This window comes from Brassica napus, chromosome C7, assembly GCF_020379485.1.
Source record: "Brassica napus cultivar Da-Ae chromosome C7, Da-Ae, whole genome shotgun sequence".
NCBI classification, from domain to species: Eukaryota; Viridiplantae; Streptophyta; class Magnoliopsida; order Brassicales; family Brassicaceae; genus Brassica; species Brassica napus.
In genome coordinates this window covers 45,206,216-45,234,143 of record NC_063450.1, presented here as the reverse complement: position 1 = coordinate 45,234,143, position 27,928 = coordinate 45,206,216, and the positions used below count along the sequence as shown (strand labels likewise).

General features: G+C 36.5%; 6 protein-coding genes across 8 annotated transcripts; 3 read left to right on the top strand and 3 right to left on the bottom strand.

Moving 5' to 3' along the window:
• Positions 1 to 427: 427 nt before the first annotated feature.
• Positions 428 to 2,992, bottom strand: LOC106397569 (probable isoaspartyl peptidase/L-asparaginase 3). 3 transcript variants are annotated; one of them, XM_013838172.3, is made up of 8 exons: positions 2,854 to 2,992; positions 2,453 to 2,621; positions 2,308 to 2,372; positions 1,840 to 2,226; positions 1,697 to 1,755; positions 1,514 to 1,618; positions 831 to 1,065; positions 428 to 736 (listed from the first exon to the last, which is right to left on the bottom strand). In XM_013838172.3, exons 1-7 carry the CDS (start codon positions 2,914 to 2,916, stop codon positions 846 to 848), a joined length of 1,068 nt encoding a protein of 355 aa, XP_013693626.2. In that variant the 5' UTR covers positions 2,917 to 2,992; the 3' UTR covers positions 428 to 736; positions 831 to 845. The 3 variants fall into 3 exon arrangements, with proteins under 3 accessions (XP_013693626.2, XP_013693628.2, XP_048617999.1); XM_013838174.3 differs by having other exon boundaries at positions 428 to 732; XM_048762042.1 differs by having other exon boundaries at positions 428 to 739; positions 835 to 1,065.
• A 145-nt stretch (positions 2,993 to 3,137) lies between these two features.
• On the bottom strand, positions 3,138 to 5,700 carry LOC106401715 (uncharacterized Rho GTPase-activating protein At5g61530). The gene is made up of 10 exons (XM_013842277.3): positions 5,493 to 5,700; positions 5,097 to 5,181; positions 4,726 to 4,988; positions 4,572 to 4,634; positions 4,473 to 4,491; positions 4,283 to 4,381; positions 4,111 to 4,188; positions 3,781 to 4,025; positions 3,539 to 3,695; positions 3,138 to 3,437 (listed from the first exon to the last, which is right to left on the bottom strand). Exons 2-10 carry the CDS (start codon positions 5,155 to 5,157, stop codon positions 3,292 to 3,294), a joined length of 1,131 nt encoding a protein of 376 aa, XP_013697731.2. The 5' UTR covers positions 5,158 to 5,181; positions 5,493 to 5,700; the 3' UTR covers positions 3,138 to 3,291.
• A 1,760-nt stretch (positions 5,701 to 7,460) lies between these two features.
• LOC106402063 (sugar transport protein 3) lies at positions 7,461 to 10,218 on the top strand. Its single transcript, XM_013842705.3, has 3 exons — positions 7,461 to 7,977; positions 8,212 to 8,552; positions 9,022 to 10,218. The coding sequence occupies exons 1-3, from the start codon at positions 7,842 to 7,844 to the stop codon at positions 10,099 to 10,101; spliced, it is 1,557 nt and encodes a 518-aa protein (XP_013698159.2). The 5' UTR covers positions 7,461 to 7,841; the 3' UTR covers positions 10,102 to 10,218.
• Positions 10,219 to 10,613: 395 nt separating this feature from the next.
• LOC106401795 (autophagy-related protein 3) lies at positions 10,614 to 12,781 on the top strand. Its single transcript, XM_013842382.3, has 9 exons — positions 10,614 to 10,890; positions 11,140 to 11,210; positions 11,297 to 11,413; positions 11,493 to 11,659; positions 11,736 to 11,809; positions 11,914 to 11,965; positions 12,051 to 12,116; positions 12,220 to 12,347; positions 12,437 to 12,781. Exons 1-9 carry the CDS (start codon positions 10,733 to 10,735, stop codon positions 12,531 to 12,533), a joined length of 930 nt encoding a protein of 309 aa, XP_013697836.1. The 5' UTR covers positions 10,614 to 10,732; the 3' UTR covers positions 12,534 to 12,781.
• LOC106401796 lies at positions 12,730 to 14,001 on the bottom strand. Its single transcript, XM_013842384.3, has 4 exons — positions 13,676 to 14,001; positions 13,424 to 13,598; positions 13,245 to 13,329; positions 12,730 to 13,157 (listed from the first exon to the last, which is right to left on the bottom strand). Exons 1-4 carry the CDS (start codon positions 13,909 to 13,911, stop codon positions 12,907 to 12,909), a joined length of 747 nt encoding a protein of 248 aa, XP_013697838.1. The 5' UTR covers positions 13,912 to 14,001; the 3' UTR covers positions 12,730 to 12,906.
• A 10,071-nt stretch (positions 14,002 to 24,072) lies between these two features.
• Positions 24,073 to 27,671, top strand: LOC106401146 (leucine-rich repeat receptor-like protein kinase TDR). The gene is made up of 2 exons (XM_048762040.1): positions 24,073 to 26,914; positions 27,123 to 27,671. The coding sequence occupies exons 1-2, from the start codon at positions 24,298 to 24,300 to the stop codon at positions 27,554 to 27,556; spliced, it is 3,051 nt and encodes a 1,016-aa protein (XP_048617997.1). The 5' UTR covers positions 24,073 to 24,297; the 3' UTR covers positions 27,557 to 27,671.
• Positions 27,672 to 27,928: the final 257 nt, after the last annotated feature.

Sequence of the window (27,928 nt, the reverse complement as noted above, 5' to 3'; positions counted from 1 at the left end):
ACTCAGCAACGACTGTTTCTCTGTGAGCATGATTCATGGACATATGCACAGTCCTTTACATCACCAAATTTGATACCTTTAAACTTTTGTATAAATTTTAACGTATAAAAACTTGATGTTTTCTGAGTTTTATCTCAAGACCACCCTTACATGGACATGTATATTATTTTTATGTTTAATACTTTGTTTGAGTTTATGAATTAGATGGTGTTTCAAAAAAAAAAAAAGTTTATGAATTAGATATGGGTATTGAGATGAACCTTGAAATTACAGGGTGTCATTATTACGATGTAGTTGTCTACATGATATTCCCCTTCCCTACTGTCACGTCTTTTCTAACCATTTTTACTAACAAAACTAGAACTATAAGTCTATAACATGATTTGTATATATCTATCTATCATCTTTATTAATGAAAAACTAGCAATAAGTTGAGAATTAATATAGAACCGTCGAGGATAATACCAAGGAATTCCCCAAGCTTTATGTAGCTCGTATGTTTCACAAATATTTAATATTTAATCACAAAACTACATGAAGTCAACTAAGCATATATGTTCTGTTGTTTACAGGAACAATAATAATAATAGAGGTTCCTGAGTCTCCTTGCCTGGCCAATGGGGAGCAGATTTTTGTTTTGAAGAAACAATAATTCAGAATATTCTCCAACGAGCTTGCCGTTCCGTATTTCCAGACATGAACTTCGTGGCGTTTCTTTATCTTTTTAGAAACCTGGCTGCAAAGGATTTTTTTATATCAATACTAAAAATTCCAAGAAACTCATTTGATATGAATCAATCAAATATGATTCTTAGTAACACAAAATTTACCTGTTTTTTTTTCTTTCACGGGAGAACCGTGAAGACTTGAACATCGTCCATGTTAGGGTCCTGGACTGAGTACTGAAAGGTCCAGCCATGGCAAGCTCCTGCGTGAGACCCGTTCTTGTCAACAGCAACAACCGCTCCCACAAAATCAGGAAACTTCCTGGCGATTCTTGAGACCGCGTCCTTAGCAGCTTCTTCTGGTTTCATTCCTTGTCTCATGCTCTCCACGACTTGGTAACTTAAACCACAGCCAAGTAAACCAGAGGAAGAACCATCATAAGTAACACACTCAAGAAAAAATAATTACAATAATAACCATTTAACTTTTAACATAAACATGCCATACAGTGCATTGTGACCAATGCAAACAATCAAGAAAAACATGTCTGGATCCAGGCCCGGCCCTGAAATATTTTGGACCAGAAGCTCAAAAATATTGAAAGCTAAAAATGTAGCCTGATCTCATCGAACCTGTGACCTCGTAGGATAAGTGCAAGACATATACCAACAGAGCTACACAAGATTTTGTTATTCTACGGCCGGAAATTTACTTAACATTTATCAGGCCGGAAGCACATGCTTCCATTGCTTCCCCTCAAGGCCGCTACTGTCTGGATCATTAGCTTGCTTTAAGCTAGAAAATACAAAATATATAGCTTTGTTCACAGAGATTGGGTGATGATTACCAGGGAAGGAAGCGCATCATGATGTCGCCATCTCCAGTTGCACCACACCCACCTACTTCATCATCAGCATAGGCTGATGAGCCCGCTATAGGCCCATCACCCACCCTATGTTTCATAATCAAGACTTAAAAAAGGTCTTTTCTTTTAAATCTTTGCATGAAATAAGAGAGTCAGGGCATTTACCTTCCGGGAATCTTGAATGTTGCTCCATTGGTGGATGTCCCAACAGCTATATGCCCCATCTATTCAAAAGGACTATACTCAGTTTATCTCTCCATGTCAACAACAACAAAAAAATGTATTAAGAGACTGAAACTCATCCTTACCTTGTCAATAACAGCCATCGATATGGTATCATGGTTGTGAGGACCAACAAGAGGAGGAAGTCTATACTCTATTGTTCCCATCTCACAAGACTCAGTAGAAACATCAATACCGCCATCTTTTGGCTTGTAAGGTCCACAGCCGTTTGCAGGGACAACGTTCTTTCTAAAATTTGGTTGACACCGATTCTCTTTCCAGTCAGACCACTTCTTTAAAGATTCAGGGGAGCTTAGGTTCATAGGTCCAGGAAGACCCATGGAGATTGCAAAAGCTGATGCTCCTTCTCCAGCTAACAACGTGTGTCGAGAGTACTTCATCACAAGCCACGCAGCTCTTATACCGTCTTTGACATAACGCATAGCAGCAACAGCTCCAACCTCCATTGTCACCTAAGAATCTCCAAACAGACTTGAGAGTCGTTTTCTTCAAGATCTTTGATGCATTTTTACAGAAAGGGATTTTATTATTACCCCATCCATGACTAAAGCATCAAGCATGGTTTCACCGTTCTCATTAGGACTTCCTCCAGGCCCAACTAATCAAAATAAAGATTTATCACTTTGCAACAAGTAAAAAGTCAAGAGAAAGAAGCAAAGGTTTTTGATAGGCTTTTACCTGTACCGTCACAGCGGAGTTCCTCACAAGCAGAACAACCTTCCACAACAGCTTCTACTGCAGAGCTTCCTTTATCAACTGCTCTCCAAGCTGCTCTAGCCGCTTCTATGAAAGACCAAGTACTCACCACTACTGGGAACTTCTTTGGTTTCCACTCTGCTTCAGCTGCCTGAACCAAAAAACCATTCAGACAGAACCTAGTTCGTGAGGATTCGGTCTATACTAGCAGGCTCAGAGTATGTACATCCAAAATAAGAAAAGCACTCAAAATCGGCAAAATCTAGAGTACGATCACCCTTTTGTCATGACTGGTTCTCACCTACCTAACTCATAAAGTGATCAAAGATTTCGATTTTTATTCACCAGTTCCATCTGAATTGAGATTTTCAGAAGTCACTTACCGTCAGTAGAGGCAGAAACAGAAGCAGAGTTGAGAGAATGATCGAAAGATAGCTTCTCGCCATGACCTGTGAGCTCTATAAACTACAAAAGTATTTGACTTTATTATGTTCATTGGTCTGCTCATGACTTAGATAACTGCCTGTATTATACGGTTCGGTTTAAATCGGTTTGGAGTTGGTAAAGAGCTCATAACTCATATAAGTTATAACTGCCAGTATATACGGTTTGGAGTTGGTAAAGAAAACACAATCAGCTAGTTGCGTTTAATAGTAAGGTACTAAGGTTGGTTGCGTTATGTTTATTTCATATAAGAAGGAAGTAATACAAATATTGAATTCTTACTTCTCAAAACAATGTTACACAAAAACCATTATGAAACACAAAGCTTATTTACTAAAACCACTGGTTAATTCATCATCCACAACAAAGTGTTGTTTTCACCTCCATACAGTCTCCTCTGCATCCGTGAAAATCGCGTTATGATGTTCAATCAGGCACTGAACAACCTCCACCGCACCAAAATCAACTTGAACGATATCATCCAGAGGGATTGACGAAGATGCATCTACACCTTCTCCTTCATCTGTATATCCATCGACGATAAATATGACCACAATGGAATTCTGCTTTTTTTTATGATAGAAAGTATAAAAGCTTAAGTTCTTTATAGTGGTTTTTGTCTACCAGAGAGTAAGTCCCATGGAGTAGCAGTTTCAAAGTCATTGCTTTTCTTAGGACTCCTCGATGGGTGTCTCCAATATTCCCTATACGATTCAGGCCTCTTGTCTTCTCGCCACATGATCACCGGAGCCATCTCCATAGCTAGGCTGTGTGAATCCATCTGTCCCAAGTGCAAGAAAACGATTCTCAACCAATGCATTTATATCTTGAATACGTTAAAGTGATTATAGATAAGACATTCCTACCTTGTTGAGCTGTGATTTCTCGCTCACACGAAGTAACAACGCTGTTACGAACTCAAGTGTATTATAGTTCACACTGGAAAGCTTCTGGAGTGACTTTCTCATTCTGTTAACGCTCGACCTTGCATCTTTGACTTCATTATAAAGCTCAAAAGTTGTTAGTGGTGTCGGAAGGCTCGCAAGATAGTATTTCATGAGTGCAGCGACATCAACTGGATTCACGCCCTCAGGTATTGATGCGCTAGGATCTGACAAACAAGTGACTAGTTTAACACAGAATCCTCCCTGAGCAATAAGAGTCAGAGAAGAAAACTTGTTACAATGTTGGTTTACCTTGATTGTAAGCAGAAACCAATTGCTGGATCAGCTTTTTGTCTCCTTCGGCTTTGAACAAGCTCGGTGAGTTAAGTCCTGAGGAGAAGAAATATCGCATTGATTAGCACAGTATCCAAAGGTATGAGCTTGAAAAGTAGTGCGGATACAATTGGTTGGAATTTATTCTTACCTGTTAATATGAGATAGTCAGCGCATTTGATCAGTATAAATGGAATAGGCCTGGTCGACTCCTGCCTCTGGACAGTGACCTCAATCGCAACACCAAACACTGAGCACAAAAGACAAGCAAAGCATAATCTTTAGAATGATTAGCCAAGGTTTATAAAGCGTGTTCACTGCATAAACCACGACTATCTTACCATCTGAGCTGGCAACGCCCTGCAGGTTTACAAAGAATCAAACATTAGAGACAAAGCTCAAATTAACAGCAAGAATCAGATGTAAGGCTCAATATATACCTTCTGCCATCTTTCGATATCCGTCAAAAGAGTCTTGCTCTTTTGTGCAGTCTTTTTTGCCGCCTAAATAAAAGAAAACGAACATCAAAAGAACAATAGCTCTCACACGTTAGAAAATGAAAGTTGGAGAAGTTTATTTATTTGACCAAATTACCTCTTCCACTTTGATCTTTCCAACGGAAACCTTTTCTTTAGTCTCAGTGATACCTTTCCTGACCAAAGTCCCAGTTGTGGCAGCAGCTGTTATGAGGTGTTCTTGCACAGCGTGCCTAGTTGCAGGCTGCTGAAGAATAGCCCACCGGCTTTTGAACAAGGACCCAACTCGTTCAGCAACATCAGTAACGTTCACTTTCGCATCCTTAGCCACTTCCCCGACAAAAGCACCAGCTGACTGCCTGGCTTCCCTAAGCTTTGTTCCTAATTCACAGCAAAAAAAAAAAAAAAACATAGTAAACCTTCATTCAACCACAAACACACACTCAGACAGAGGATAAAGACGTTAGTTAGTGTATGAACTATCTAAACCTGAGGAAGAAAAGAATCCACTAGTTCTTTCCTGCCATTGTTGCGAGATAAGAGAAGGCATCGCTTGAAACAAATCACTTGAAACCTGTTTAGATCAATAAACAAAAAAAAGGCTTCATAAACTCAATACTAACTATTCTTTAGCAAACTATGTTTGATTATGACACAAACACATAGGCCCTACTATTCGTTGTAATCAATCTCAGAAGAAACAAAACATAAGACTCAGTTCCATCTTTCAACTAGTACAGAAAGCCAAAACCTTTGAACACGACATTTCTCGAGAAGATAACTTTTTAGGAACCATAAACCCTTAAACCTATTATAATCTCTAACCAATCAAATCAACGGACAATCGAAAATAACAAATTGACAAGAGCAATCGATCATCTAAACCTTTAAGAGTCCTCAGAGAAATTTGAGACGATCGAACTCAATCCCTCGAGACGATCAAAGACGACGACGACGACGACGACGACGACGACGACGAGATCGTCCGAGGAGAAACAAAAGTTCCACCCTTTTAAATTTTCTCTGGGCTTTGAATTTTGAAGAGGAAAGTCATCCTTTTGATTTTTCTTCGAAAATATAGATATTCTCGGATATTAACACGTGTAACATTTTTAGAAGTGGAGCCATAATTATTTTACAGTTTTTTTTTAATTTTAAAATAAAATTATTTACTAGTCCTTTGTCTTTTTTCTTATTGTCGTAATTGAGACCTAAACTTCTAACTTGATATTTTGGCCCATCATGTTTAATGTTGCAGAACATAGTGAAATACAAAAACTACAAGGAATAAAACTAATCAAAAAAATTCCATAAAACTGTCATTTGTTATTTCACTTTTAAAATTACCCTATATAATAATCTGTCAACATATAACTCCACATCTATCCTATCAAAATTAAAGTAGAAAATAATATTTGCATATTTTTAAGTAGTTTCTTTACAGATTTTTATTCATTTTTAACTAATTCTAATCACTTAATTTATTTTCTTTTCTAATTAATTCGACATCATTTATTACAAAGTATAAAACATAATTTAAATATTTTTAAATATTCTACCACATTTTATATTTTCAGTTTTCCTAACTATTTCATTAATTGTATTTACTATAGTAATTCGACATCACTTATTTTACTTATTAACCATAATAATTTTACAGGTTAAATTAATTTATTCGTGACAAGAATTCAAAACGGTTAACAAAATTTTTTTTATTTGTTTATAGAATCATATGGACATCCATGTCCCATTCAAGTATGAATTGATTTTTTGGATATCGGGTTTTTTAGTTTTAAAATGAAACTCCATTCGAATATCATAAATTTCTGGACAGAGTTCGAGTTGAATTCTTAAGCATGGATAAGTTCGCAAGAACCTAAAAATATTTGTTTAAAAACAATTTATAAAAAAAAGTAAAGATCAAACTCGGATGCGGATCAAGCTCCAGTTCCCATTATTTGATAGGGTTTTATCGTTACTGCATAATCACACTCCAATACACTTCTTAAACCATCAGTAATGGACATGTTGAATAATTCTTTCAAATGATTTTTGTAAAGAGGGTGTTGAATTAAAAGAGAGCATACGTGGATTCACAGCAATTGAATAATTTCAACTAGTTGAAAGAACATAAAATAAAATGGACCCCACTCTTCTATATCTTCTATTGTGATTGGTGTTTCAGATTTGTATGATTTTTATTTCCACCAAATATTTCAAACTTAATTATTTTATATTTGAACATTTTGCTACAAAATAAAAATTATATCAAAATTCATTATTTTTAATGATCTATAAATAGAAACTACTTTCATTTTATTTGGATATATATAATAAAAATGTCATTTTCATTGTAATTTCTATATTTTTATCAATATTAAATTTTAGGACCTCAACTATATGGTATATTTGTTTTAATAATATTAATTTGAGGGTTTTTTTTGTAAAAAAATAGTAAAGAATAAAAATAAAATAAACTTAAAATTATTAAGTTATGTCATTTTAGTTATTTCATTTAGTTACAATCATTTTTTTTATTTAACTATCAAAATTATATAATAATAATATGAATTAAAATTTGTGGGGTATGGTGTTGAATTTTATAAAACAAAACCGTAGTGAAAAAATTTATATGGGTGTTGAATTAATATGTGGAAGAAAAAGACGATGATGTGGATTGTAAAAATGTGTAAAGCAGGATGTTGAATTAGACCATTGTACATAGTCTCAGTCTTATATTATTGGACTATTAAACAGTCAAAACATGCAACTTAGTGGGTCCAATCTCATCTCCAGAGCTTATCATCCAATCGTTTACTTTAAGAAGATAATCATCTCCTCTTTCTTCATCAAATCAAATGTTATATCAAACAACAAACAAAAAGATAATGATTGTAGTAGGCAAAATAAAGAAACAAATAAACTTTTGACTTGTCTACGCAATAGAAAAGTCTTTCTTCACATGTCTCTTCTTACTATTGTGCACTATAGATTTCTCATTAGCCAAACAACAACCAAGAGTTCCACACTCGATTTCAAAAAAGACACTCCAGTGGTCCAACAAGTTTGCATACCTCGAATCTCATCAACATTAAGATGATATAGACTAAAATCTACTCTCTAAGAAAGATTTCTTTGGCCATTTATGTTTAAGTTTACAGCCTGGTTTCTATTTTACTTTGAAGAAAAGTTATCACTAGTTTGTGTTGTGTCTGACTGTCTCTCTACGTGGACATGGAAGAAAAAGAATCAAGAAAAGGAGCCATGGCTGCATCAGAATCTGGCGGGAAGATAACTTATTTTGTGGTGGCTTCATGTGTCATGGCCGCCATGGGAGGTGTCATCTTCGGCTACGACATCGGAGTTTCAGGTTTACATACATAACATATACTTATAGTTTTCGATCGTTTCAAATCCATGTTTTGTGGTTGTATTCTCAATTATAAAAAATGATACATAAATATAGCTGACATGAGAAAAGTATAGATTAAAACTAGAAAGAAAACGCAAACAAATTGGTTTATATGGCCGATAAATTAAAAAGGATTTTATTAAACGTGTTTTAGATATAATATGGAAATCATGTAATTAATGACCTACGTAGGTGGAGTGATGTCAATGGGGCCATTTCTTGAAATTTTTTTTCCAAAAGTGTATAAGCTCCAAGAAGAAGACAGAATAAGAAGAAGCCATAACAACAAGAACCACTATTGCCTTTTCAATAGCCAACTTCTTACGTCCTTCACGTCTTCTCTCTACGTCTCCGGTTTCATAGCTACTCTGTTAGCTTCATCAGTGACTCGTTCTTGGGGTCGCAAGCCCTCTATATTTCTAGGCGGCGTGGCTTTTCTTGCTGGCTCTGCTCTCGGCGGCTCTGCTCAAAACGTTGCTATGCTCATCATTGCACGTCTCTTGTTAGGTGTAGGAGTTGGATTCGCAAACCAGGTACGAGTTGTGTAAAGTAGAGATAGGACTAAATATTATTGTGTCGTCTTGATAACTTACAAGAGATTTGTATATACACAAGACTTAGACATATTTAACTAGGAATATAACTTATCTAAATCTTATAATATAAATCTAAATTAACTAATCTCTATCACAATAAAATTTATATAATATATTTGGTTTGGATTTCATAGAATTCACTTCATAACCGGATTTCAATCGTCCGGTAACAATTAGTTCACAAGATACACATCTTGCTCTCCAATATATTTCCATTTAGTTGGTCAATGTAATAAGTGAACATGGTTACAATATATATACTAATGTTTAAAAAATCGTTCAACAGTAGTTAGATTCTTTATAAGGGATTGGTGCATAGACATGTGCTTAAACGCTGTTTAAACCGATTTTTAGAAGACTGATGTATACAAGAGTTGTTTGTTTACGTTTGTTAGTATTTGTTCAGTCGGTTCCTCTATATCTATCGGAGATGGCGCCAGCGAGATACAGAGGAGCAATCAGCAATGGTTTTCAACTCTGCATCGGAATAGGGTTTTTAACCGCAAACTTCACAAACTACGAAACTCAAAAGATCAAAGAAGGCTACGGCTGGAGAATCTCTCTGGCCACAGCGGCGGTTCCAGCTTCAATCCTCACGTTAGGCGCACTCTTTCTCCCTGAGACGCCCAACAGTATCATACAAACCACCGGAGACGTTCACAAGGCCGAGCTCATGCTACGTCGTATCCGTGGAACAAACGATGTACAAGACGAGCTTGCCGATCTCGTTGAGGCGAGTTCTGAGCCAAACTCAAACGCACGACATGGGTTCTTGAACTTGCTCCAGACAAGATACAGGCCTGAGTTAGCGATGGCGTTTGCTATACCGTTCTTTCAGCAGGTTACGGGCATCAACGTCGTCGCTTTCTACGCACCTGTTCTGTTTCGAACCGTCGGGTTTGGAGAGAGCGGTTCGCTGATGTCGACGCTCGTGAGCGGGATCGTGGGAACAGCTTCGACGTTCTTGTCGATGCTTGTGGTGGACAGAATCGGTAGAAAGACTCTGTTTCTCGTAGGAGGGTTGCAGATGCTTGCGTCGCAAGTTATCATCGGTGTGATCATCATGGTGGCTGAGGCTCACGACGGTGTGATCGGGGAAAGGTACGGTTACGCGGTTGTGGTTTTGGTGTGTGTATACGTGGCGGGGTTTGGGTGGTCGTGGGGTCCACTAGGGTGGCTTGTACCGAGCGAGATCTTTCCGCTGGAGATTAGGTCAGCGGCGCAGAGTGTGACGGTGGCGGTGAGTTTTGTGTTTACTTTCGCGGTGGCTCAAAGCGTGCCACCGATGTTGTGCAAGTTCCAAGCGGGGATTTTCTTCTTTTATGGAGGGTGGGTGGCGGTGATGACGGTGGCGGTGCAGCTGTTTCTGCCGGAGACTAAGAATGTTCCGATCGAGAAGGTGGCTGGACTTTGGGAGAAGCATTGGTTCTGGGGGAAACTGACTAGGAAGCGTGATTGCCAAGAAACCACTTCTGTTAGTAGTTAATCTCCCAAACATATTATCTCAAATGATGTGAAACCATGAAAGATGAAAAGTGAGTGTATTCAAATTGACATTTGAAGTGATTTATTCATATGAAAAATTAAAAAAAAAATTACACTATTTATTCAAATATGAATTTTAGAAATTTATATAAAAAATAGTATTATTGAACTTGTGATTTTAAATTGTAATTTAAAATTCAATGTTAAATTTGAGTAGATGTTTTGGTGATTTGAATGTATATTAGTGGAGTTTCTGTTTCTCAGTTAAATATATCAGAATATAAATCTCGTGATTTTTTTTTTTATATGAGGTAGAATTTTCTAACTAAAATCAATGTAGTGGACAAAAAAGAAAAAAAAAACTAAAATCAATGTAACATTCATAATCCACTTAAAATTATTTTTAAAACTCTTTAAAATTAGTCACTAATGAAAAATATAAAAAGAAAGGGGGCAAAACGTAAATATATAAAAGTGTGAGGATCAATGAAGACGGAATCTTCCAAGATAACTTGTGCACACAATCGAATCTCCGATAAGAAGTCGTCTTCAATACGAGAAGAATTATCATTCTCTCGATAATAACTAAAATTTGCTCAGATTCTCCAATTGATCGCGAGATCAAAAATATAATGTTTACGCAGAAGCTTCATGAAGCATACAAAGGGACGGTGGAGAGATTCACAGGTCCTCGTACGACCTCGGCGTTCAAGGAGAAGGGAGTCCTCAGCGTCAGCGAGTTCGTGCTCGCCGGCGATAATCTCGTCTCCAAGTGCCCTACCTGGTCATGGTTAGCTAAAAAAAAGTTTTGAGTTTTTATTGATGAATGTGAATTACAAAGTCGCGATTTTTAATTTTTGAGGTTTGTGAATTTTGCCATTATACGATATGGGTTTGCTGTAAACTCGATCGTTGAGGTATATGGGTGAATGGGTCTCTCAAAGGATAAAGCTATTGACTTTTAGTGTTTTGTATACTAGTTTGTGAGATTGTGATGAGATCAAGTTGATGTTTAAGCTTGGGTTTTGCTTTTAACTAGGGAATCTGGTGACCCTGGCAAGAGGAAGTCATACTTACCCTTGGAGAAACAGTTTTTGATTACTAGAAACGGTGAATCTGAGCTTCTTTTTTATGTTTGATTTGTTGTTTATGTTATGCACATTTCTCTTTTAAGTTTACTGGGGTTGAATGAACAGTACCTTGTCTACGGAGAGCTGCATCTGTGGCAGACGAATACGAAGCTGCTGGAGGTGAAGTGTTGGTTGATGATGAAGATGATGATGGTTGGCTGGCAACTCATGGGAAACCCAAAGGTGAATATTAGTTTACTGCCTTTCCGAATTCACTCTCCTCACGGTTTAATCTTTTGTCTTTGATTATTTGGTGCTTTAGATAAAGGCAATGAAGATGAGAACTTGCCGTCCATGGATGCCTTGGATATTAACGAGAAAAGAGGTATACGATCAATACCTACTTATTTTGAAGCTGAGGAGGAGGAGGATGATATTCCAGATATGGAAGAGTTTGATGAGGCTGACAATGTGGTGGAAAATGATCCGGTGAGTTTCTTTTCCTTCTTCGTTACTATCTCATGTGACTTCCAGTTGACAAATCTTTATTCTTCCTTGAGTCTAGGCAACTTATCTTGTGGCTCATGAACCTGATGACGATAACATTCTCCGAACTCGTACATATGATATCAGCATCACGTAAGTCTTAATATACCCAACGAATCTCTCACTGCTTTATTGTCTAGATTCCCACTCATTCTTTTGGATTAATAGCAAACTCATAACACTTCACTTTGGTTCAGGTATGATAAGTATTTCCAAACTCCTCGTGTTTGGCTGACCGGTTATGATGAGGTCTGCATCTTGTTTAATTCCTTGTTTCGTTCTTAGAACTCTTGGATTTTACTTCTTGTTTATGTTCTTTTTATCTATCTTGTAGTCAAGGATGCTGCTGCAACCTGAACTTGTAATGGAGGATGTAAGCCAAGACCATGCTCGTAAGACGGTAAAAAATGAGACGAAGCTAAATAAAACTTTGTAAATCCTCTTGAGTCTGGCCAATGTAGTAGATTAATTGTGCAAACCTCTGTTAAAAAAAAACTACACAGGTCACAATTGAAGATCATCCACACTTGCCTGGGAAACATGCTTCAGTTCATCCATGTCGACATGGAGCTGTTATGAAGAAGATCATTGATGTGTTAATGTCGCGTGGAGTAGAGCCTGAAGTTGACAAGTGAGAGAGTGGTTTATATTGCAAAAAAAAAAAAGCTCTTCTTATAGTTCACTGTGGCCTTTTCCTCATTTGCTATTTTATTTTCCCAGGTACCTTTTCCTGTTCTTGAAGTTCATGGCATCAGTTATTCCAACGATCGAGTATGATTACACAATGGACTTTGATCTCGGTAGCTCAAGCACCTAATCACTGGTGTCGTCATGGATGGCTTGGTGGCTCTGCACTGTACATAAAAACTATCATCATTTCCTTTTCTCTTTAAAAGAAACTGTAAGGTGTTTGTGTTGTGTTTTGATCACGCTTTCATCTGAAGTTTATGGAGATCAATTGTAATTTGCTATTGATAAGAACTGATTTCAAAGTCGTTTAGAAAAACAAAATGTGAATGTAACTTTATTCTTACATATAATTTAGTTGGGATTAATGTTTTCAAATGATGTATGTGTTGTGATTGAAATCACTGTTTTTCTTTTATTACAACAATAGTAGCACAAGGATCACAGCTGCAGAGATCTCTTATACAATTGTAACGCAGGCGATGGACCATGAGTGTTTAATACTATCTAGCTCTTGTGGCTCTGGTTACGAACACGATAAGCAGGACAACAATGGTGAGCAGAACTGTCATCTGAAGCTTCTCCATCACAGGGGCAGCACCTGTGGCTAACACAACCGTATCATCTCCGATGAAGAGGTCGGTGACGTACTTTGTGACTCCTTCCATTGCGTCCATGATTTTGATGGCACTTCTCTGAAGCAACCTCCTTATGAAGTTCATGGTTATACCAGAGTCTTCTTCTGACCTCTCAGCTGCGTTATAAAAATCAATGAAAAGTCTTGCACATAATCATCATCGTTTAGAACCCATCAACAGTCCACTTTTTATATTTCTCTTACCGTTGGTGATGAGCTCACGGACAACCTCATTGTTCATCACCGCATCCCAAACAGCCCTGTCTGAAGCCAATGACATAACCATTCTCTGCAACAACAGTAGACACCAAATGTTTTCTCTCAGTTACATCATTAGCAAATGATGGAACTCAAGACAGCTATAAAAAAAAACAATACAGAACCTGAACTGACGGATCGGTCTGAAACATATGAAAGGCGTCGTAGAATCTGTCCAGCATATAAGGCTGCAGAAGACTAGTATTGCAGAGCTGCAATGGAGGCTCAATCCAATCTACAAACTCCGACTGATCTGAAACTTGGTCTTCTGATTTATCATCATCATCTTCATTGAACATCCTAACATATAAAGATGACTTCCTTTTAATCTTGAGAACCCCTTAATACTTGTAAAGAAACAACCTTTCAAAACTCACAGTTGAAGTGCAGAGAAAGCATCCTCAACTTCCTCAATCTCCAGATAAGCTTTATCCTCTCTTTCAACAGCCACCCACTCAAACTCATCCTCCTCCTCAAACGAATCAATCACCACCGATGTGGAGGAGACAGAGGACGAGGAAACTGATGGTGACATGGATGGTTGTTTCTTATTGCCGAGATTGGTCACTGTGGCAGCATCAGCTTCTTCGCCGTTAAGGATTCTGATGTCCATTTACGCCGCCTAGTTTTCTTGCTCTGTAAGCCGGAAACGGACGCTTACTACTTTTACAAGTTATTACAAAAGTGTTTAATAATGGAACAGTTATTATTTTCTTACATATTTTCTGTTTAAGGGTCTCATACTTTTATACGTTTCTAAATCAGCCGTATAGTTGTACAATATGAATAAACAAACCCCGTTACCTTTTATAATCGCTCTTTAAAACCCTGATCGGGCCAGATCGTCACGGAGCTCCACAGTAAAGGTTGCACATCAGATGATAAAATTATCATGGAAGTTGGTTTATTAACACTAATAAATATTAATTATTATGAAATAAGAATATGTTGTTTGAACTTTGAATTAGGATAAAACAGTCATACTGTTGTAACCATTTGTAGCCAGAATCAAAGACAAAAAAAAAATAAGAATTGTCATATGAAAGTTATAAAATGTTCGAAAATATTTGATTTTATACTGTGAATGAAAGTCTTGATTCTGATAAGAAAGGTAACGAAGTGTTACCATAATCTTTGAGCTTATACTACTATCTCAGAGTGCAGATATAACAAAAAATGTTTTGTTGCTAGCTAAAGGCATCGAAGAATATTACAATAATCTTTAGGGTTTCCGGATGTGGTTACTACAGTTTGTAACCCACCAGTTCTTATATTAATATAAACTTCATGTTGTAAATAAACTTTGACCCCACTTAGAATGTAAACTGCAATCTTCAGATTCCAAGTTCCTACTTGTTATTTGGTTGGGGAAAATGACTTTTCCACCGTTTCAACGACCAAATCATTTATAATTTGGTTGTATACGAAACAATCTCAAGAATCTATATGTTTTTTCCTCATCTTTCTGTTGATAGGGTTTCAGAAGTTACCATATCTGTCTATTCAAGTCTTTCCAAAATGTTGGTTCCACAAGATACGAGAAAAACTGGTTAACTCTATCTCGTAATATATGAACAACTTGGGCCCGTTATAATTCATAACTCATAAGCTAGGTCTCAGGAAATGTATACATTGTGTGTTATACACAAAATTAATTGTGTAGACTACTAACTTCAGTTTTTTACATCAGCTTCAGCTTATAGAAGAGTGAAACAAAAATCCACTCTGGTTACAGAAAAAGGAAAGGTCAATGGGCATATGGGCTGTCCTCCAACTCTCAACCATTTTCACCCCACAATCATAACATTTTGTTTTGAAAATGTGGCATAAATTAAAGAAAAGACAAGGTTTTGAAATGAAAATGATGATTAGGGTTGTTGATTCAAAATCCCGTGGGAATGAATACTCATCTATTTCCAAAAAGTATACCATCTCTTTTCCATGAACAACATGATTACATGTTTTGATAAATTAATTTTGTTTGTTTTTGTTCATTGGCTCTACCATCTAATCTGCTTAACAACTTTTGAAAATGTTATGGAATTTCATAGGTGAATGATAATGCATTATTGCCACTTTAAATGTGCTCATAACTTCAAGCTATAGCGTCTCTGTGCCCACAACACATATGACAAAATAAAAGCATGGGCCATGTATATTAAATTTGTTCAAATATTATAAACTAATACGAGTGTCTTAACAAGAAAAAAAGTAGTTTGAGTGTTTTTAACTGCACCAGTAACAGAAACTACATTAACAACAAAAGTATTTGTGCTCCCTACCTTAATGTTAACCCATAATTAGCTATATACCCTAATTCCCCTATTTTTTCTCCCCCCCCCCATCATCACCTTCTTCCTCCCTTTCTATGGTATTAGATCAAATTTAGTATATTTCCCTAATTTACTCTAACAACAAACCCTTTTCATACATCCAAAAAGAGAATTGGTTAGTGGGTGGGGGTGGGGGGGTGATATCAGACTACTTAAACTATATGACAAAACTGACATCTAATCTGGCTTTATGTGAGGAATATAGAAATTAGTGTCAAATCATCTTCTGTTTAATTGTGATGAGGTTGACAAAAAATATTCTTTTCAACCATATAAGCGAAAGTGTTTATTTATCCTTTGAGAAAATGTATATACTAAGTTTCAAAAAAAAGAAAATGTATATACTACACACAAAACTAACTGACTGAAGTTACGGATAAAATATTTGTTCATCTAATAAACGGCTACATGATAATTATTTATTTATTTTAATATAAATGTATGTATTTATTTTTAGATTGTGAGTGTAACTCCTTTTGCATAATTAACTTAGATATTATTGACGTTGCGTAGTTAAGCTGTTTTATTTGAACTAATTAGTTCATTTTGAACAAAATTAAAGCTCATATGGATTATATATTGTCATTTCACACTATGACAAATCGTTTCATTATGAACCTGAAATAAAATCGAAAAGTGTGATATAATCATATAACAAATGTCAAAAAAAATAACACTAAGGGTAGTATTTCTAAAAAAAAAAAAGTAGTCACATTATATCATATATATATTGAAATGGCCTCACTCCCATCAATCGTTATCTTTTTTCTCTTTATTTCATCCTCTTTGTTTACTTTTGAAGAATGTTCAATTCTTTCATCATTCTCTTGAGGAAACTTTTATTATTATTGTTCTTTTTCTTTTCCACCCTTTTTTGTTTATGTCGTGTGTACTTCCAAATTTAAAGAATTTTCCTCTAAATTAATACTCCTTCCGTTCTTGAATTTTTAAGAATATTTATACATATTAAAATATCATAAATAATTATATTAAATTAATTATTTAATTTTCTTATATATTTTTTAGTAACCATCAACCAATTATATTTAATCAATTTAAATATTTGTAATTATTATTTTAAAATATACAAAATACCTTAAAATATAGAAAATTTATTTTTGTGAAACCAGAAAAAAAAATCTAAAAATGGATATATTTTACATATACAAACAAAATAACTTGAATACATATATCCAATCAAAATCTTTATGTCTAACTCAATTCGAAATACTAAGCTGCTGTTCAAACATTTTTCAATAGTGGGATTTAATCCCATTATTGTGTAAGAAAATTTTCCAGTATAATTTCACCAAGAAATCACAATCCAGCACCGAAACATTTCGAACATTACAATCATTAAAAGATTTTTTCTTACCATCATGAAATGTTGTGTATTTTAATGTATAAACACGATTTTCTTCCTACCAAATGATAAAAATATATAATAATGATTCCGTCGTAAGCAAACGTTCAATCTATTATTATAATTTCTCTTTGACACTTCAGTTTGTGCGGATTCTTTGAAAAGAAAAATGGTAAAACCCTCATTCTGTGTAAGTCTAAATATTTTAGTCAACCTCTTAACCTAAGAATACTTGCATTTAAATAAAGCAGACTAAGAACACCTGCATCCAAACCAAGAGCACCTGCACTGCATCAAACTCTAATTCTTATTGCAAAATCTCATATATCGCATATATCCTATAGTTCAGTTGGGGGTGGAACCGTCATATGATAAAAGGCAAAACATACTACACTGTTGTTGCGAAAAAGACACGCGTGACAACAAAACACTAACAAAAGAGAAATCAAATGACGCATGCTTCTATGCATTTATTCTCATTATTGCTATCTATTTATTTTTTACAAAACAAATCAGAAAATTTAGAACCATTGGTCCTAATAGCACGAGTTTGTAAAACGTATATCATTCTACTTCAAGGCTACATTTTTTTTGAGAAATCAAGGCTACATTATATATTTATATTCGAGAAATCGGCCAAAAAAACACTGAACTTTGCGGGAATTGCCAAAAGAAACCTTTACTCGAACCTGACCAATAAAACCCCGATTTTTTGTTGATTTTTTTAGTTAATTCACAAACTTACGGTTGACTAACCAAATTAACACACCGTTAACCGACAGTTAAGACAGTGTTAACTCACCGTTAATTACTGCCGTTTAGTGAAACTACGTCGTTTCATTCAGTTGTTTTGTTAAACACAAAATCTCAAGACGACGTCATTTTGCTTAATTAAAATTGTTGTTGCTGCCTCGACTCAAACCCGTGCACTCGTGGTCGTAAGGGGGGTATTGCCACTGAGCTAGTGGACTTTTCGGAAGGTTATCACACATGTTTATTTTTATTGATCAAAAGATGTGTTTGATTGCAATCAAACAAAATGAAACCCGTGTTTGAACGTAACCCTAATTTCTCAAATCGATTTGGGGATTTCTCTTGTAGAGATGGTAAAGACGAAGTTCACAAGGAATGGAAAGGAGGTAATGATTTTCGGAGCGATGAGGAATTTCGATTACGGGAGTGACGAAGCGGTTCAAGAGTCGAAGAAGGGTGGAGAACGCGATGCTTCTGTGAGTTTGCCATCGCTGGAGAGATCGAGGATTCGTAAAAGCGTTGAAGGGATATCGATGTTGGCATCTACAGAGGTGTCGAAGGCGTCGAAGACTAGGCGGGGAACTTCATATGGGTCGCCTGCGTCATCTCCGGAGAAGACCACGAGGAGGGGAACTTCATATGGGTCGCCTGCGTCATCTCCGGTGAAGGCCACGAGGCGTGGTTCAACTCTGTCTCCTAGAGTTTCGAAGAAGCAGAAGGTAAATGTGGCTCTTTCTGGTGATGACAGAGAAGAATGGCCAGAGACTGAGATGTTGGCATCAACAGTTGCGAAGAAGACAAGGCGGGCATCTTGAACCTCTTCGTAGACAGCTTCATCTACCCATTTATACAAGTGATCCTAGACACAAATCATGAACACAATCTTTATATTCAAACAATTTCTCACTGACTACCTAGCCATTGAATCTTATGTTCTTATCTTAAACACAATCAAATTAACACTTACATTTTGAAACGTTGGGCATCTAAAGAAAGTTCTTCCTGGATTGACCTTCGTTTTTGATGTGTATATCCCAGTTCTTCGACCACAACCGCATTGCTCCGGGATACCACGAATTCCCATCGTATTCACAGACGAATCCTCACAACCCGAACTCATCATGCGATACTCGAAGAAGGAGAGATGAGAATCGAGATTCTTAAGGACGAGATCGAAGAGAATCGCGAACTGGATTTATGATTTCGCCCATTTAGGGTTTATACCAATCGGAGGAGAAAACCGTCGTCTCTTTTTGATTCATTTAACTCGGATTCAAAGAGAATAAAAGAAACTGTGTTCGTATATCCATTGCAAAGTCCACTAGCTCAGTGGCAAAAACCCCTACCATTACACCCGAGTGCACGAGTTCGAGTCGATGGAACCCCATCTTTTTAATAAAAAAGTTAATGTAAAACGCCTCGTTTCATTAATTTGTCTTTAACTTGGATTCGAAGAATAAAAGATATTGTGTTCGTATAGCCATTGCAAAGTCCACTAGCTCAGTGGCAAAAACCCCTACCATTAAACCTGAGTACACGAGTTCGAGCCGTAGGAAACACATATTTTTAATAACACAGCTATATAAACGACGTCGTTTGTCTTTAATCAGACAAAGTGATGAAACGACGTCGTATACTTTAACACCCAAAATTAACGTCCGCTTAATTAACAGTTAACTCGGTTAACGGTGTGTTTATCTGGTCAGTCAATCGTAAGTTTCTTAATAAACCCGAAAAGTCAACAAAAGTTCAGGATTTTATTGGCTAGCCCATATGTCCAGGTTTCTTTTGGCAATTCCCGCAAAGTTCAGTGTTTTTTTGGCCGATTTCCCATTTATATTCCTATAGGCTATAAAATCATTTGAAAGTAAAATAAACACTTCACGCAAATGCATGTGTATATTCATACTGTGCATGCAGCGATGTTAGGATATAAGGAAAATGAAAGTACATGCAATATGTGTGTATTTTTTTCAAAAAAAAAAATGTCTATCATTTTGTGTTCGCAGTTAATTAATGCATTTTGCTCACCGCTCACGTATGTACCTTGAAGATTTTATACATTGGCGATAATTTAGGTGATTAGTTGAAGATTAGTGATGATAGTTTTTGAACTTTAGGGGTAAATGGAATACATGTGAGATATTAGTTTCACCCAACCTGATGATGAAAAGTGAATCTATAATGGCAAGCAACCATCATTACACAATCCTTATAATGCCTCTAAGTCAATTTCTACAGCTATAACTTTATATACAGCACTGACAAAAATAATATTGCTTTCTCAGAGAATGTTAACAATGAAAATAAATACTATATAATAAGAGAAAGCTATCGTGGCCGAAAAAATAAACAAGAAATTAAAAGGCAGAGTTTGGATTTCCTCCTAGCAGTATTAAATGTTTAAATGAAACCAAAAATATCTACTAGAATAGAAACATGTGATTGAGATCTTTTAAAAAATACATGAAAAATGTTAGAAACCATGAATTTAAATAAATCTATATTATTAAAAGAGAAGTACCCATTTGAAAATGTTCTTACTTCATTAATTAAACTCCTTTTTTTTTCTTGTCTTTTTCAGTTGCATTTATGAAATATCCTAAAACGAATAAAACTGCTTAATTTATTACTTGTCTTTTCAGTTACATTAATGAAATATACTTAAATGAATTTAAATTTCTTATTTTATTGTTTATTTTTTCCGTTACCTTAATGAATTATCCTTAAATAATTTTGGACATAATGTCATTTAATCAACCAAAAAAACTCATGAGTTGTCCTTACGTGCATAATTTTAATAAAGGAAATTTTTAAAAACGTGCATCATTAAAATGTTACCTAAAACATGCAGCACTAATATATAATATGCATCAATAAAACTAGAATTTGACTCACACAATTGTACGGATATTATTTCCAGTTGATTAAATTTAAAATAATTATTTATTCAAAAAATATTTAATAATGGCTATGTTTTTAAAAATTATATGGTATTATTTGCTCATAACTCATTTGTCATTTGATAAATTGTTAGAAAGAAAATTTTAGCATAATATAACTCAGTTGTCATTTGCTAAATTTATGGTTTTTATTTATATTTTTAATTATTTAATTATAATATTTTCATTTTATATTTGAAAGATAAATGAATTTTCTTTCAAAGAATATTTTTGTAAATGTATTTTTTTAAAAATAATCAATTAAAATTTTTATTATCATTGAAAATCATTATTTTTGACATAATTTGAGTTTTCGTCTACATCAAAACTTATCATATTTTAGGATAATTTTAATTTAAAATGTAATTTTCATATTTTTCAAACAAATTCTAAAAATATTTTTGAAATATTTTGTTATGATTGTTAAAAAATATTGAGTTGCATTTCAAATAAAAAGGTAAAGATATTAAAAATATTCTAATTAAAATATGTTAAATTTAATATAGTTTTAAGGAAATGGTCAAAAAAAAAATTACACATAAAATAATCATGATTTTTGTTAACTGGACGGATCATTATTTATATGATATCGCACACGAAAGAAAAATTTCTATTTTAAAAATTATCTAATTAACTCTGTACTCATTTTTTTTATATTTTTTATATCATATCACACATTCGTAAAAAATAGATAGTTTAAGATGCAAAAAAAAATATTTACTTAATGAATATAATATGAACGAATATTACAAATACATCATTTAATAAAATAAATAATTAAAAACTGAAAATTCATATCCGCGCTGGCGCGCGGGTCAGGGTCTAGTGTCCATTATGACTAGGCCTGGGACTTATTATCCGAGATCCGGATTCGATCCGAGATCCGCTCCGTATCCGCTCCGAAAATATGATATCCGGGATGTCCAGATCCGAATCCGGATAGTAAAATCTTGGATCCGTCCAAACCGAATCCGAATCCGGATATCTTAATTTTTAGATCCGGATATCCGGATCCGTATTTTTAAAACACATTAAATTTTTAAATTTCATTAATATTTATATTTGATATATTAATATTTATACATGAATTAATCTTATAATATTATATTTTAGTTTTTACAATATATAGACATATATAAATATATTTATAAATATTTGATTTATATATTATATTAAAAAAAATTTAAAAAATATTATTTTTAATTATTTTTACGGATTCGGATCCGGATATCCGCGGATAATACAATATCGGGACGGATATCCGAAATCCGGATTTCCGAAAACTACGAATCCGGATCCGGATATTAAGTTCACGGATCCGACGGATCCTGATCCGGATCCAGGTACCCCGAATTTTCCGGATATCCGGATCCGTCACAGGCCTAATTATGACAAACTTACAATCACATATATACATGTAGATCATTTTATTTTTTGACTAATACATTTGTAGACTAAGCAGGGTGGCTATTAAAATGAGATGAAAATATGTTTTTAGTAGAACATGACCATGTCATTGAGCTATTTTAAGAATTACATGAAAAATGTTACAGATAGTGAATATAAAAATATTTCATAATGTTCATAATTTATTTTAAAATTAAACGAATTCGTAAACAAAAGATGCAAGACAACTAATCGACAAGATTTTTTGTCAAAAAAAAAACTAATCGAAAAGATTTTTTGTCAAAAAAAAAACTAATTGAAAAGATTTTTTTTAACTAATCTACAGTGATCTAATACCTGTACATCTTTTCACTAGAGCCGTAAATTGGGCGAGCCCATGTCCATTAGCCCATATCCATTTGTCCATTTATTGTTTGCGGACAGAGAGTGACCATGTCCATTAAGAACCAAGTCCATTAAGGACCATACCCACTAACACCCATATTTTCATGGGCTGCCATGGGGTCCATAATGACCATATAAGAAATTTTAAATTTTAATTTATTAGCCTACAATTACATGTACAAGTTCATAAAATTAAAATTCATCCATAAATTCATAAGTATAATAATACATAAGTTCATAAGTACAACAATTTCGAATTTGGCGAGAAAAATCGATTTTGCGGTTTTGGCAGGAAAACTCGATTTTCCGGTTTTGGCGGAAAAATTCGATTTTGCGTTTTGAAGAAAAACTCAATTTTGCGGTTCTGGCGAAAAAACTCGATTTTCTGGTTCTGGCGGGAAAATTTGATATCAAAATTTAAGCGAAAAAATCGATTTTACGATTTTAGCGGAAAAACTTAAATTTTAGAAACCCTAGGTTTTGGGACCATTAGACAGTCCACGTCCATAAAGCCCAAAACCAACAAGGACCATTTTCTTAATGGTCTTCCACATTTTATCCAATAAAAACCAATGAGAAAAATGGGTTTGTCCATATTAAACCCGTTTGTATATGGACATGGGCAACCATTGGACGGTCCGCCCATTTGACAGCTCTACTTTTCGCTAAGATTTCAATGATAATGATAAGATTATTGTGTCAACTAATTGAAAAGCAAGTATGGACTCTGGGTTATTTGTTTTTATTTATTAAAAGTACTAAAGAGATGCACGCGTATATCTAATCTACTATACGTATGGTGTGATGGATTGCTTGAAGAATGGTGTGATGGATTTGCTTGAAGAACCTTGAATCTTTTTGGGCGCCAGAATTGGTGTTCGAATAAATCATACTAGTTTGAATGTATTTTTTATAAATAAATAAAAAATTCGTATTTAATAAATATACAAAGGGGGCTTTGAGAGTTAGTGGAGTAACAGAGGAATTTAGCTTTATTGGATCCTGTGAGTGACTGAGATATATACAGCCCACTTTCACTTACTTATATACACATTTCTTGTGTGTGTATTGTATGTGTGTGTATTGTATGTATGCATGTTCTATACATTCCAATAAACATTCAATTTGTCTGCAAATGGTTTCAAAAGAAAACCAAAAGTGGAAAAATAATTTTAAAGAGGAGAAAATAAGATGCAGACAAATCTGAAATCTAAATAATGTGTGGTTTAATAAGAATGAGTGGCATGTTGATTTGGTTTCTGATTTTCAAAGATCTCCACCCAGAATCCAGTATTGTAATTTGTATGATGGGAACAAAAAAAAAATAATAGACCTATATAATGCATGCATATTATAAAATAGTTTGACAAATAAGGTTTTATTAAATAAAAAAAATTGTAATTAGTAACTCATAGGAATTTTGTTTGCTCAACAATTACAAACAAATGGATTATAAATATTAATTGTTTATGTATGACATAACAGAATGCCTTAACCAACAACCAATAAAGAAGGAATAAGTATTAAAATAAGAAGCAAGTAAATCGGAAAAGTAAAAAAAGTAAAAGAAGAGTGGAAATGGAATGAGTTCGTCTTTTCTTTTCTTCCCCACACAAACCATAATGCCTTAACCAACAAAAGACAGACCATTAGACGCACTCCACAATCATCACCTTCATCATGAGTCATGACTTCTTCTCTTCTCCTTCTTCATCTTCTTCAAACCCTTATATCCACCATTGTTAACCTTAAAGCCTTTCTCAACTTCACCTCACTTCATCAGACAATCTTTTCACTTTCTTCTTCCTAAAAAAGCCATGAACAAGAAGAACACTTCCCTTTCTCTTGCTCATCTCTTTCTCCTTCTTCTTCCTTTATCTTCCTTATCTCTCAAGCTTTCACCTCAACTCTCCTCTCTCATTTCCCTCAAAACATCTCTCTCCGCCTCTCCCTCTGCCTTTCAAGACTGGAAAGTCACGGATGACCAAAACGGCGCCGTTTGGTGTTCTTGGTCCGGTGTAGTCTGCGACAATGCAACTTCTCAAGTCATTTCTCTTGACCTCTCTAACCGGAACCTCACAGGCCATCTTCCTCAACAGATTCGTTACTTGTCATCGAGCTTACTCTACTTGAACCTCAGTAAGAACTCCTTGGTGGGTCCGTTCCCCACTTCTCTCTTTGACCTCACCAAGCTCACCACTCTCGACATCAGCCATAACTCCTTCGAATCAAGTTTCCCTCCTGGAATCTCCAAGCTCAAGTTCCTAAGAGTCTTCAACGCCTTCAGCAACAACTTCGAAGGCTTGTTGCCTCTGGAAGTGGCTCGTCTCCGTTTCTTGGAAGAGCTTAACCTCGGTGGTAGCTACTTCGAAGGAGAGATACCTGCAGCTTACGGTGGTTTACAGAGACTAAAGTTTATCCATTTAGCCGGAAACCTTCTCGGAGGCGCTTTACCTCCGAGATTAGGACTCTTACCAAACCTCCAACACATCGAGATCGGTTACAATCAGTTCACAGGAAACATACCTTCAGAGTTTTCACTACTCTCGAACCTTAAGTACTTAGACGTCTCCAACTGCACCCTCTCTGGCTCTCTCCCTCAAGAACTCGGAAACCTCACAAAGCTCGAGACTTTGCTCCTCTTCTTCAACGGCTTCACCGGCCAAATCCCGGAGAGTTACAGCAACTTAAAAGCTCTAAAGTCACTAGATTTATCAAGCAACCAGCTCTCCGGAACCATCCCTCCAGGCTTCTCCGACTTGAAGAACCTCACGTGGTTTAGCGTAATCAGCAACAACCTCTCAGGCGAAGTCCCCGAAGGCCTCGGCGAGCTCCCGGAGCTAACCACATTGTCTCTATGGAACAACAACTTCACCGGAGCTTTACCGCAGAAGCTCGGAACAAACGGAAAGCTCGAGACTTTAGACGTCTCCAACAACTCCTTCACCGGAACCATCCCTCCTTCTCTATGCAACGGCAACAAGCTTTACAAACTCATCCTCTTCTCCAACAACCTCGAAGGCGAGCTCCCAAAGAGCTTAACGACCTGCACGTCTCTCTGGAGGTTCAGGACTCAAAACAACAGACTAAACGGCACCATACCGTCAGGATTCGGCTCTCTTGACAACCTCACGTTCGTCGACCTGAGCAGCAACAGATTCACCGACCAGATTCCATCTGATCTCGCCAAGGCTCCTGTTCTTCAGTACTTGAACCTCTCTTGCAACTCGTTCCATAATCGCTTACCGGAGAATATCTGGAAAGCTCCGAACTTGCAGATCTTCTCGGCGAGTTTCAGTGATCTCATCGGTGAGGTTCCTAACTACGTGGGATGCAAGAGCTTCTACAGGGTTGAGCTGCAAGGGAACTCGCTCAACGGGACAATCCCTTGGGACATAGGACACTGCGAAAAGCTTCTCTCTTTGAACCTCAGCCGCAACTACTTAACCGGAATCATCCCCTGGGAAATATCCACGCTTCCTTCCATCGCTGACGTGGATCTTTCCCGTAACCTCCTAACCGGAACGATCCCCTCCGACTTCGGAAGCTCCAAGACCATCACGACTTTCAACGTTTCGTTTAATCAGCTAACCGGCCCGGTTCCGACCGGTTCGTTCACGCATTTGAATCCGTCCTTCTTCTACTCTAACGAGGGGCTGTGCGGAGACGTGCTAAGGAAGCCTTGCGGCTCCGATACGGAACCGGAGATTTACGGCCGGAAGAAAACCGCCGGAGCCATCGTCTGGATAATGGCGGCGGCCATCGGCGCCGCGTTTTTCCTCCTCGTCGCCGCCGCTCGGTGCTTCAAGAAAAGCAAAGTCGACGGCGGAGAGGTAGGACCGTGGAAGCTAACGGCGTTCCAGAGGCTGAACTTCACGGCGGACGACGTCGTCGAGTGTCTCTCGAAGACGGACAACATCCTCGGGATGGGATCGACGGGGACGGTGTACAAGGCCGAGATGCCGAACGGGGAGGTCATCGCCGTGAAGAAGCTCTGGGGGAAGAACAAGGAGAACGGGAAGATCCGGCGGCGGAAGAGCGGCGTGCTCGCGGAGGTCGACGTGCTAGGCCACGTGCGCCACCGGAACATCGTCCGCCTCCTCGGATGCTGCTCGAACCGGGAGTGCACGATGCTCCTGTACGAGTACATGCCCAACGGGAGCTTGGACGATCTCCTCCACGGAGGGGATAAGACGGCTAACGCCGCCGCGGAGTGGACGGCGCTGTACAATATCGCGATCGGAGTCGCTCAGGGGATATGCTACCTCCACCACGACTGTGATCCGGTGATCGTGCACCGCGATCTGAAGCCTAGTAATATTCTCCTCGACGGGGACTTCGAGGCGCGTGTGGCGGACTTCGGCGTCGCGAAGTTGATTCAGACCGATGAGTCTATGTCCGTCGTTGCCGGATCTTACGGTTATATTGCGCCAGGTACCCTTGTTAGTCTTTTTAGTTACTTAATTTACCCCCAAAGTTTAAAATTGTGTACTTTTGTCCTTTTTTTTTTATTTGTCAGTTTGTTAAAACATTCTTCTTGTCGTGTGATGACGACAACCTCTGACTCTTTATCTTGTTTTTGTTTTGGTTATATAGAGTATGATGACGACAACCTCTGACTATATTTTGTTTGGTTATATAGAGTATGCATATACACTACAAGTGGATAAAAAGAGTGATATCTACAGTTTTGGAGTGATACTATTAGAAATCATCACCGGAAAAAAATCGGTCGAACCGGAGTTTGGAGAAGGTAATAGTATCGTGGATTGGGTTAGATCAAAGCTGAAGACAAAGGAAGATGTAGAGGAAGTGCTAGACAAAAGCAGGGGTAGGTCGTGTAGTCTCATAAGAGAAGAGATGAAACAGATGCTGAGGATTGCACTGTTGTGTACGAGTCGGAATCCAACAGATCGGCCGCCGATGAGAGATGTGTTGTTGATTCTCCAAGAGGCGAAGCCGAAGAGGAAGGCAATGGGGGATAATGTGGTTGTTCTTGGCAATGTTAGTGATGTTAATTTGGAAGATGTTTGTGGTGGTAATGCTGGTGTTAAATGTCAGAAGATTGGGGTGTGATTTGGTGGTGCTTGTAATGGTAGAATTAATTTTTTTTGAATGGTGTTAAGAGTATATATATATATGAGTGTACTTTTGCTTTTGTGTTTTATTATATGAGTGAAATATTTCGATTTTTCGTTTTTGAGGAATATCAGACAAGCTTCTATATTAATTGGGATAAAGAATAATTTGAGACCGTTTTTTTTTACGTGAAGAGAGGGACTGTCCATTTGCATGCAGCTTCATTCAGAAGATTTGAATGACTAATTCCCTGCTAATATATCACAATGACTTTCTAGTCTTCATTGACACATTAGTGAAAAAGTTTTTTATTACTTGACTCATATTCAAATTTAAAACACTGAATAAATTTCATTTTAACAAATCCTG

What these genes read in the sequence shown, in the direction of transcription:
- LOC106402063 (XM_013842705.3), top strand. Translation starts at nt 7,842, where the DNA reads ATGGAAGAAAAAGAATCAAGAAAAGGAGCCATGGCTGCATCAGAATCT. An exon ending in CTACGACATCGGAGTTTCAG is followed by an intron (nt 7,978 to 8,211) that starts GTTTACATACAT and finishes TGACCTACGTAG; the next exon opens with GTGGAGTGATGTCAATGGGG. An exon ending in GAGTTGGATTCGCAAACCAG is followed by an intron (nt 8,553 to 9,021) that starts GTACGAGTTGTG and finishes GTATTTGTTCAG; the next exon opens with TCGGTTCCTCTATATCTATC.
- LOC106401796 (XM_013842384.3), bottom strand. Translation starts at nt 13,911, where the DNA reads ATGGACATCAGAATCCTTAACGGCGAAGAAGCTGATGCTGCCACAGTG. An exon ending in AGACCGATCCGTCAGTTCAG is followed by an intron (nt 13,330 to 13,423) that starts GTTCTGTATTGT and finishes CTGTTGTTGCAG; the next exon opens with AGAATGGTTATGTCATTGGC. An exon ending in CCGTGAGCTCATCACCAACG is followed by an intron (nt 13,158 to 13,244) that starts GTAAGAGAAATA and finishes TTTATAACGCAG; the next exon opens with CTGAGAGGTCAGAAGAAGAC.
- LOC106401146 (XM_048762040.1), top strand. Translation starts at nt 24,298, where the DNA reads ATGAACAAGAAGAACACTTCCCTTTCTCTTGCTCATCTCTTTCTCCTT. An exon ending in TTACGGTTATATTGCGCCAG is followed by an intron (nt 26,915 to 27,122) that starts GTACCCTTGTTA and finishes TTGGTTATATAG; the next exon opens with AGTATGCATATACACTACAA.
- LOC106401715 (XM_013842277.3), bottom strand. Translation starts at nt 5,157, where the DNA reads ATGCCTTCTCTTATCTCGCAACAATGGCAGGAAAGAACTAGTGGATTC. An exon ending in TGGATTCTTTTCTTCCTCAG is followed by an intron (nt 4,989 to 5,096) that starts GTTTAGATAGTT and finishes GCTGTGAATTAG; the next exon opens with GAACAAAGCTTAGGGAAGCC. An exon ending in TCCATGGGACTTACTCTCTG is followed by an intron (nt 3,438 to 3,538) that starts GTAGACAAAAAC and finishes ATGGATATACAG; the next exon opens with ATGAAGGAGAAGGTGTAGAT.
- LOC106401795 (XM_013842382.3), top strand. Translation starts at nt 10,733, where the DNA reads ATGTTTACGCAGAAGCTTCATGAAGCATACAAAGGGACGGTGGAGAGA. An exon ending in ACATATGATATCAGCATCAC is followed by an intron (nt 11,810 to 11,913) that starts GTAAGTCTTAAT and finishes ACTTTGGTTCAG; the next exon opens with GTATGATAAGTATTTCCAAA. An exon ending in GGCTGACCGGTTATGATGAG is followed by an intron (nt 11,966 to 12,050) that starts GTCTGCATCTTG and finishes TCTATCTTGTAG; the next exon opens with TCAAGGATGCTGCTGCAACC.
- LOC106397569 (XM_013838172.3), bottom strand. Translation starts at nt 2,916, where the DNA reads ATGGCGAGAAGCTATCTTTCGATCATTCTCTCAACTCTGCTTCTGTTT. An exon ending in TGTTTCTGCCTCTACTGACG is followed by an intron (nt 2,622 to 2,853) that starts GTAAGTGACTTC and finishes TTTTTGGTTCAG; the next exon opens with GCAGCTGAAGCAGAGTGGAA. An exon ending in ACTCCGCTGTGACGGTACAG is followed by an intron (nt 2,373 to 2,452) that starts GTAAAAGCCTAT and finishes TATTTTGATTAG; the next exon opens with TTGGGCCTGGAGGAAGTCCT.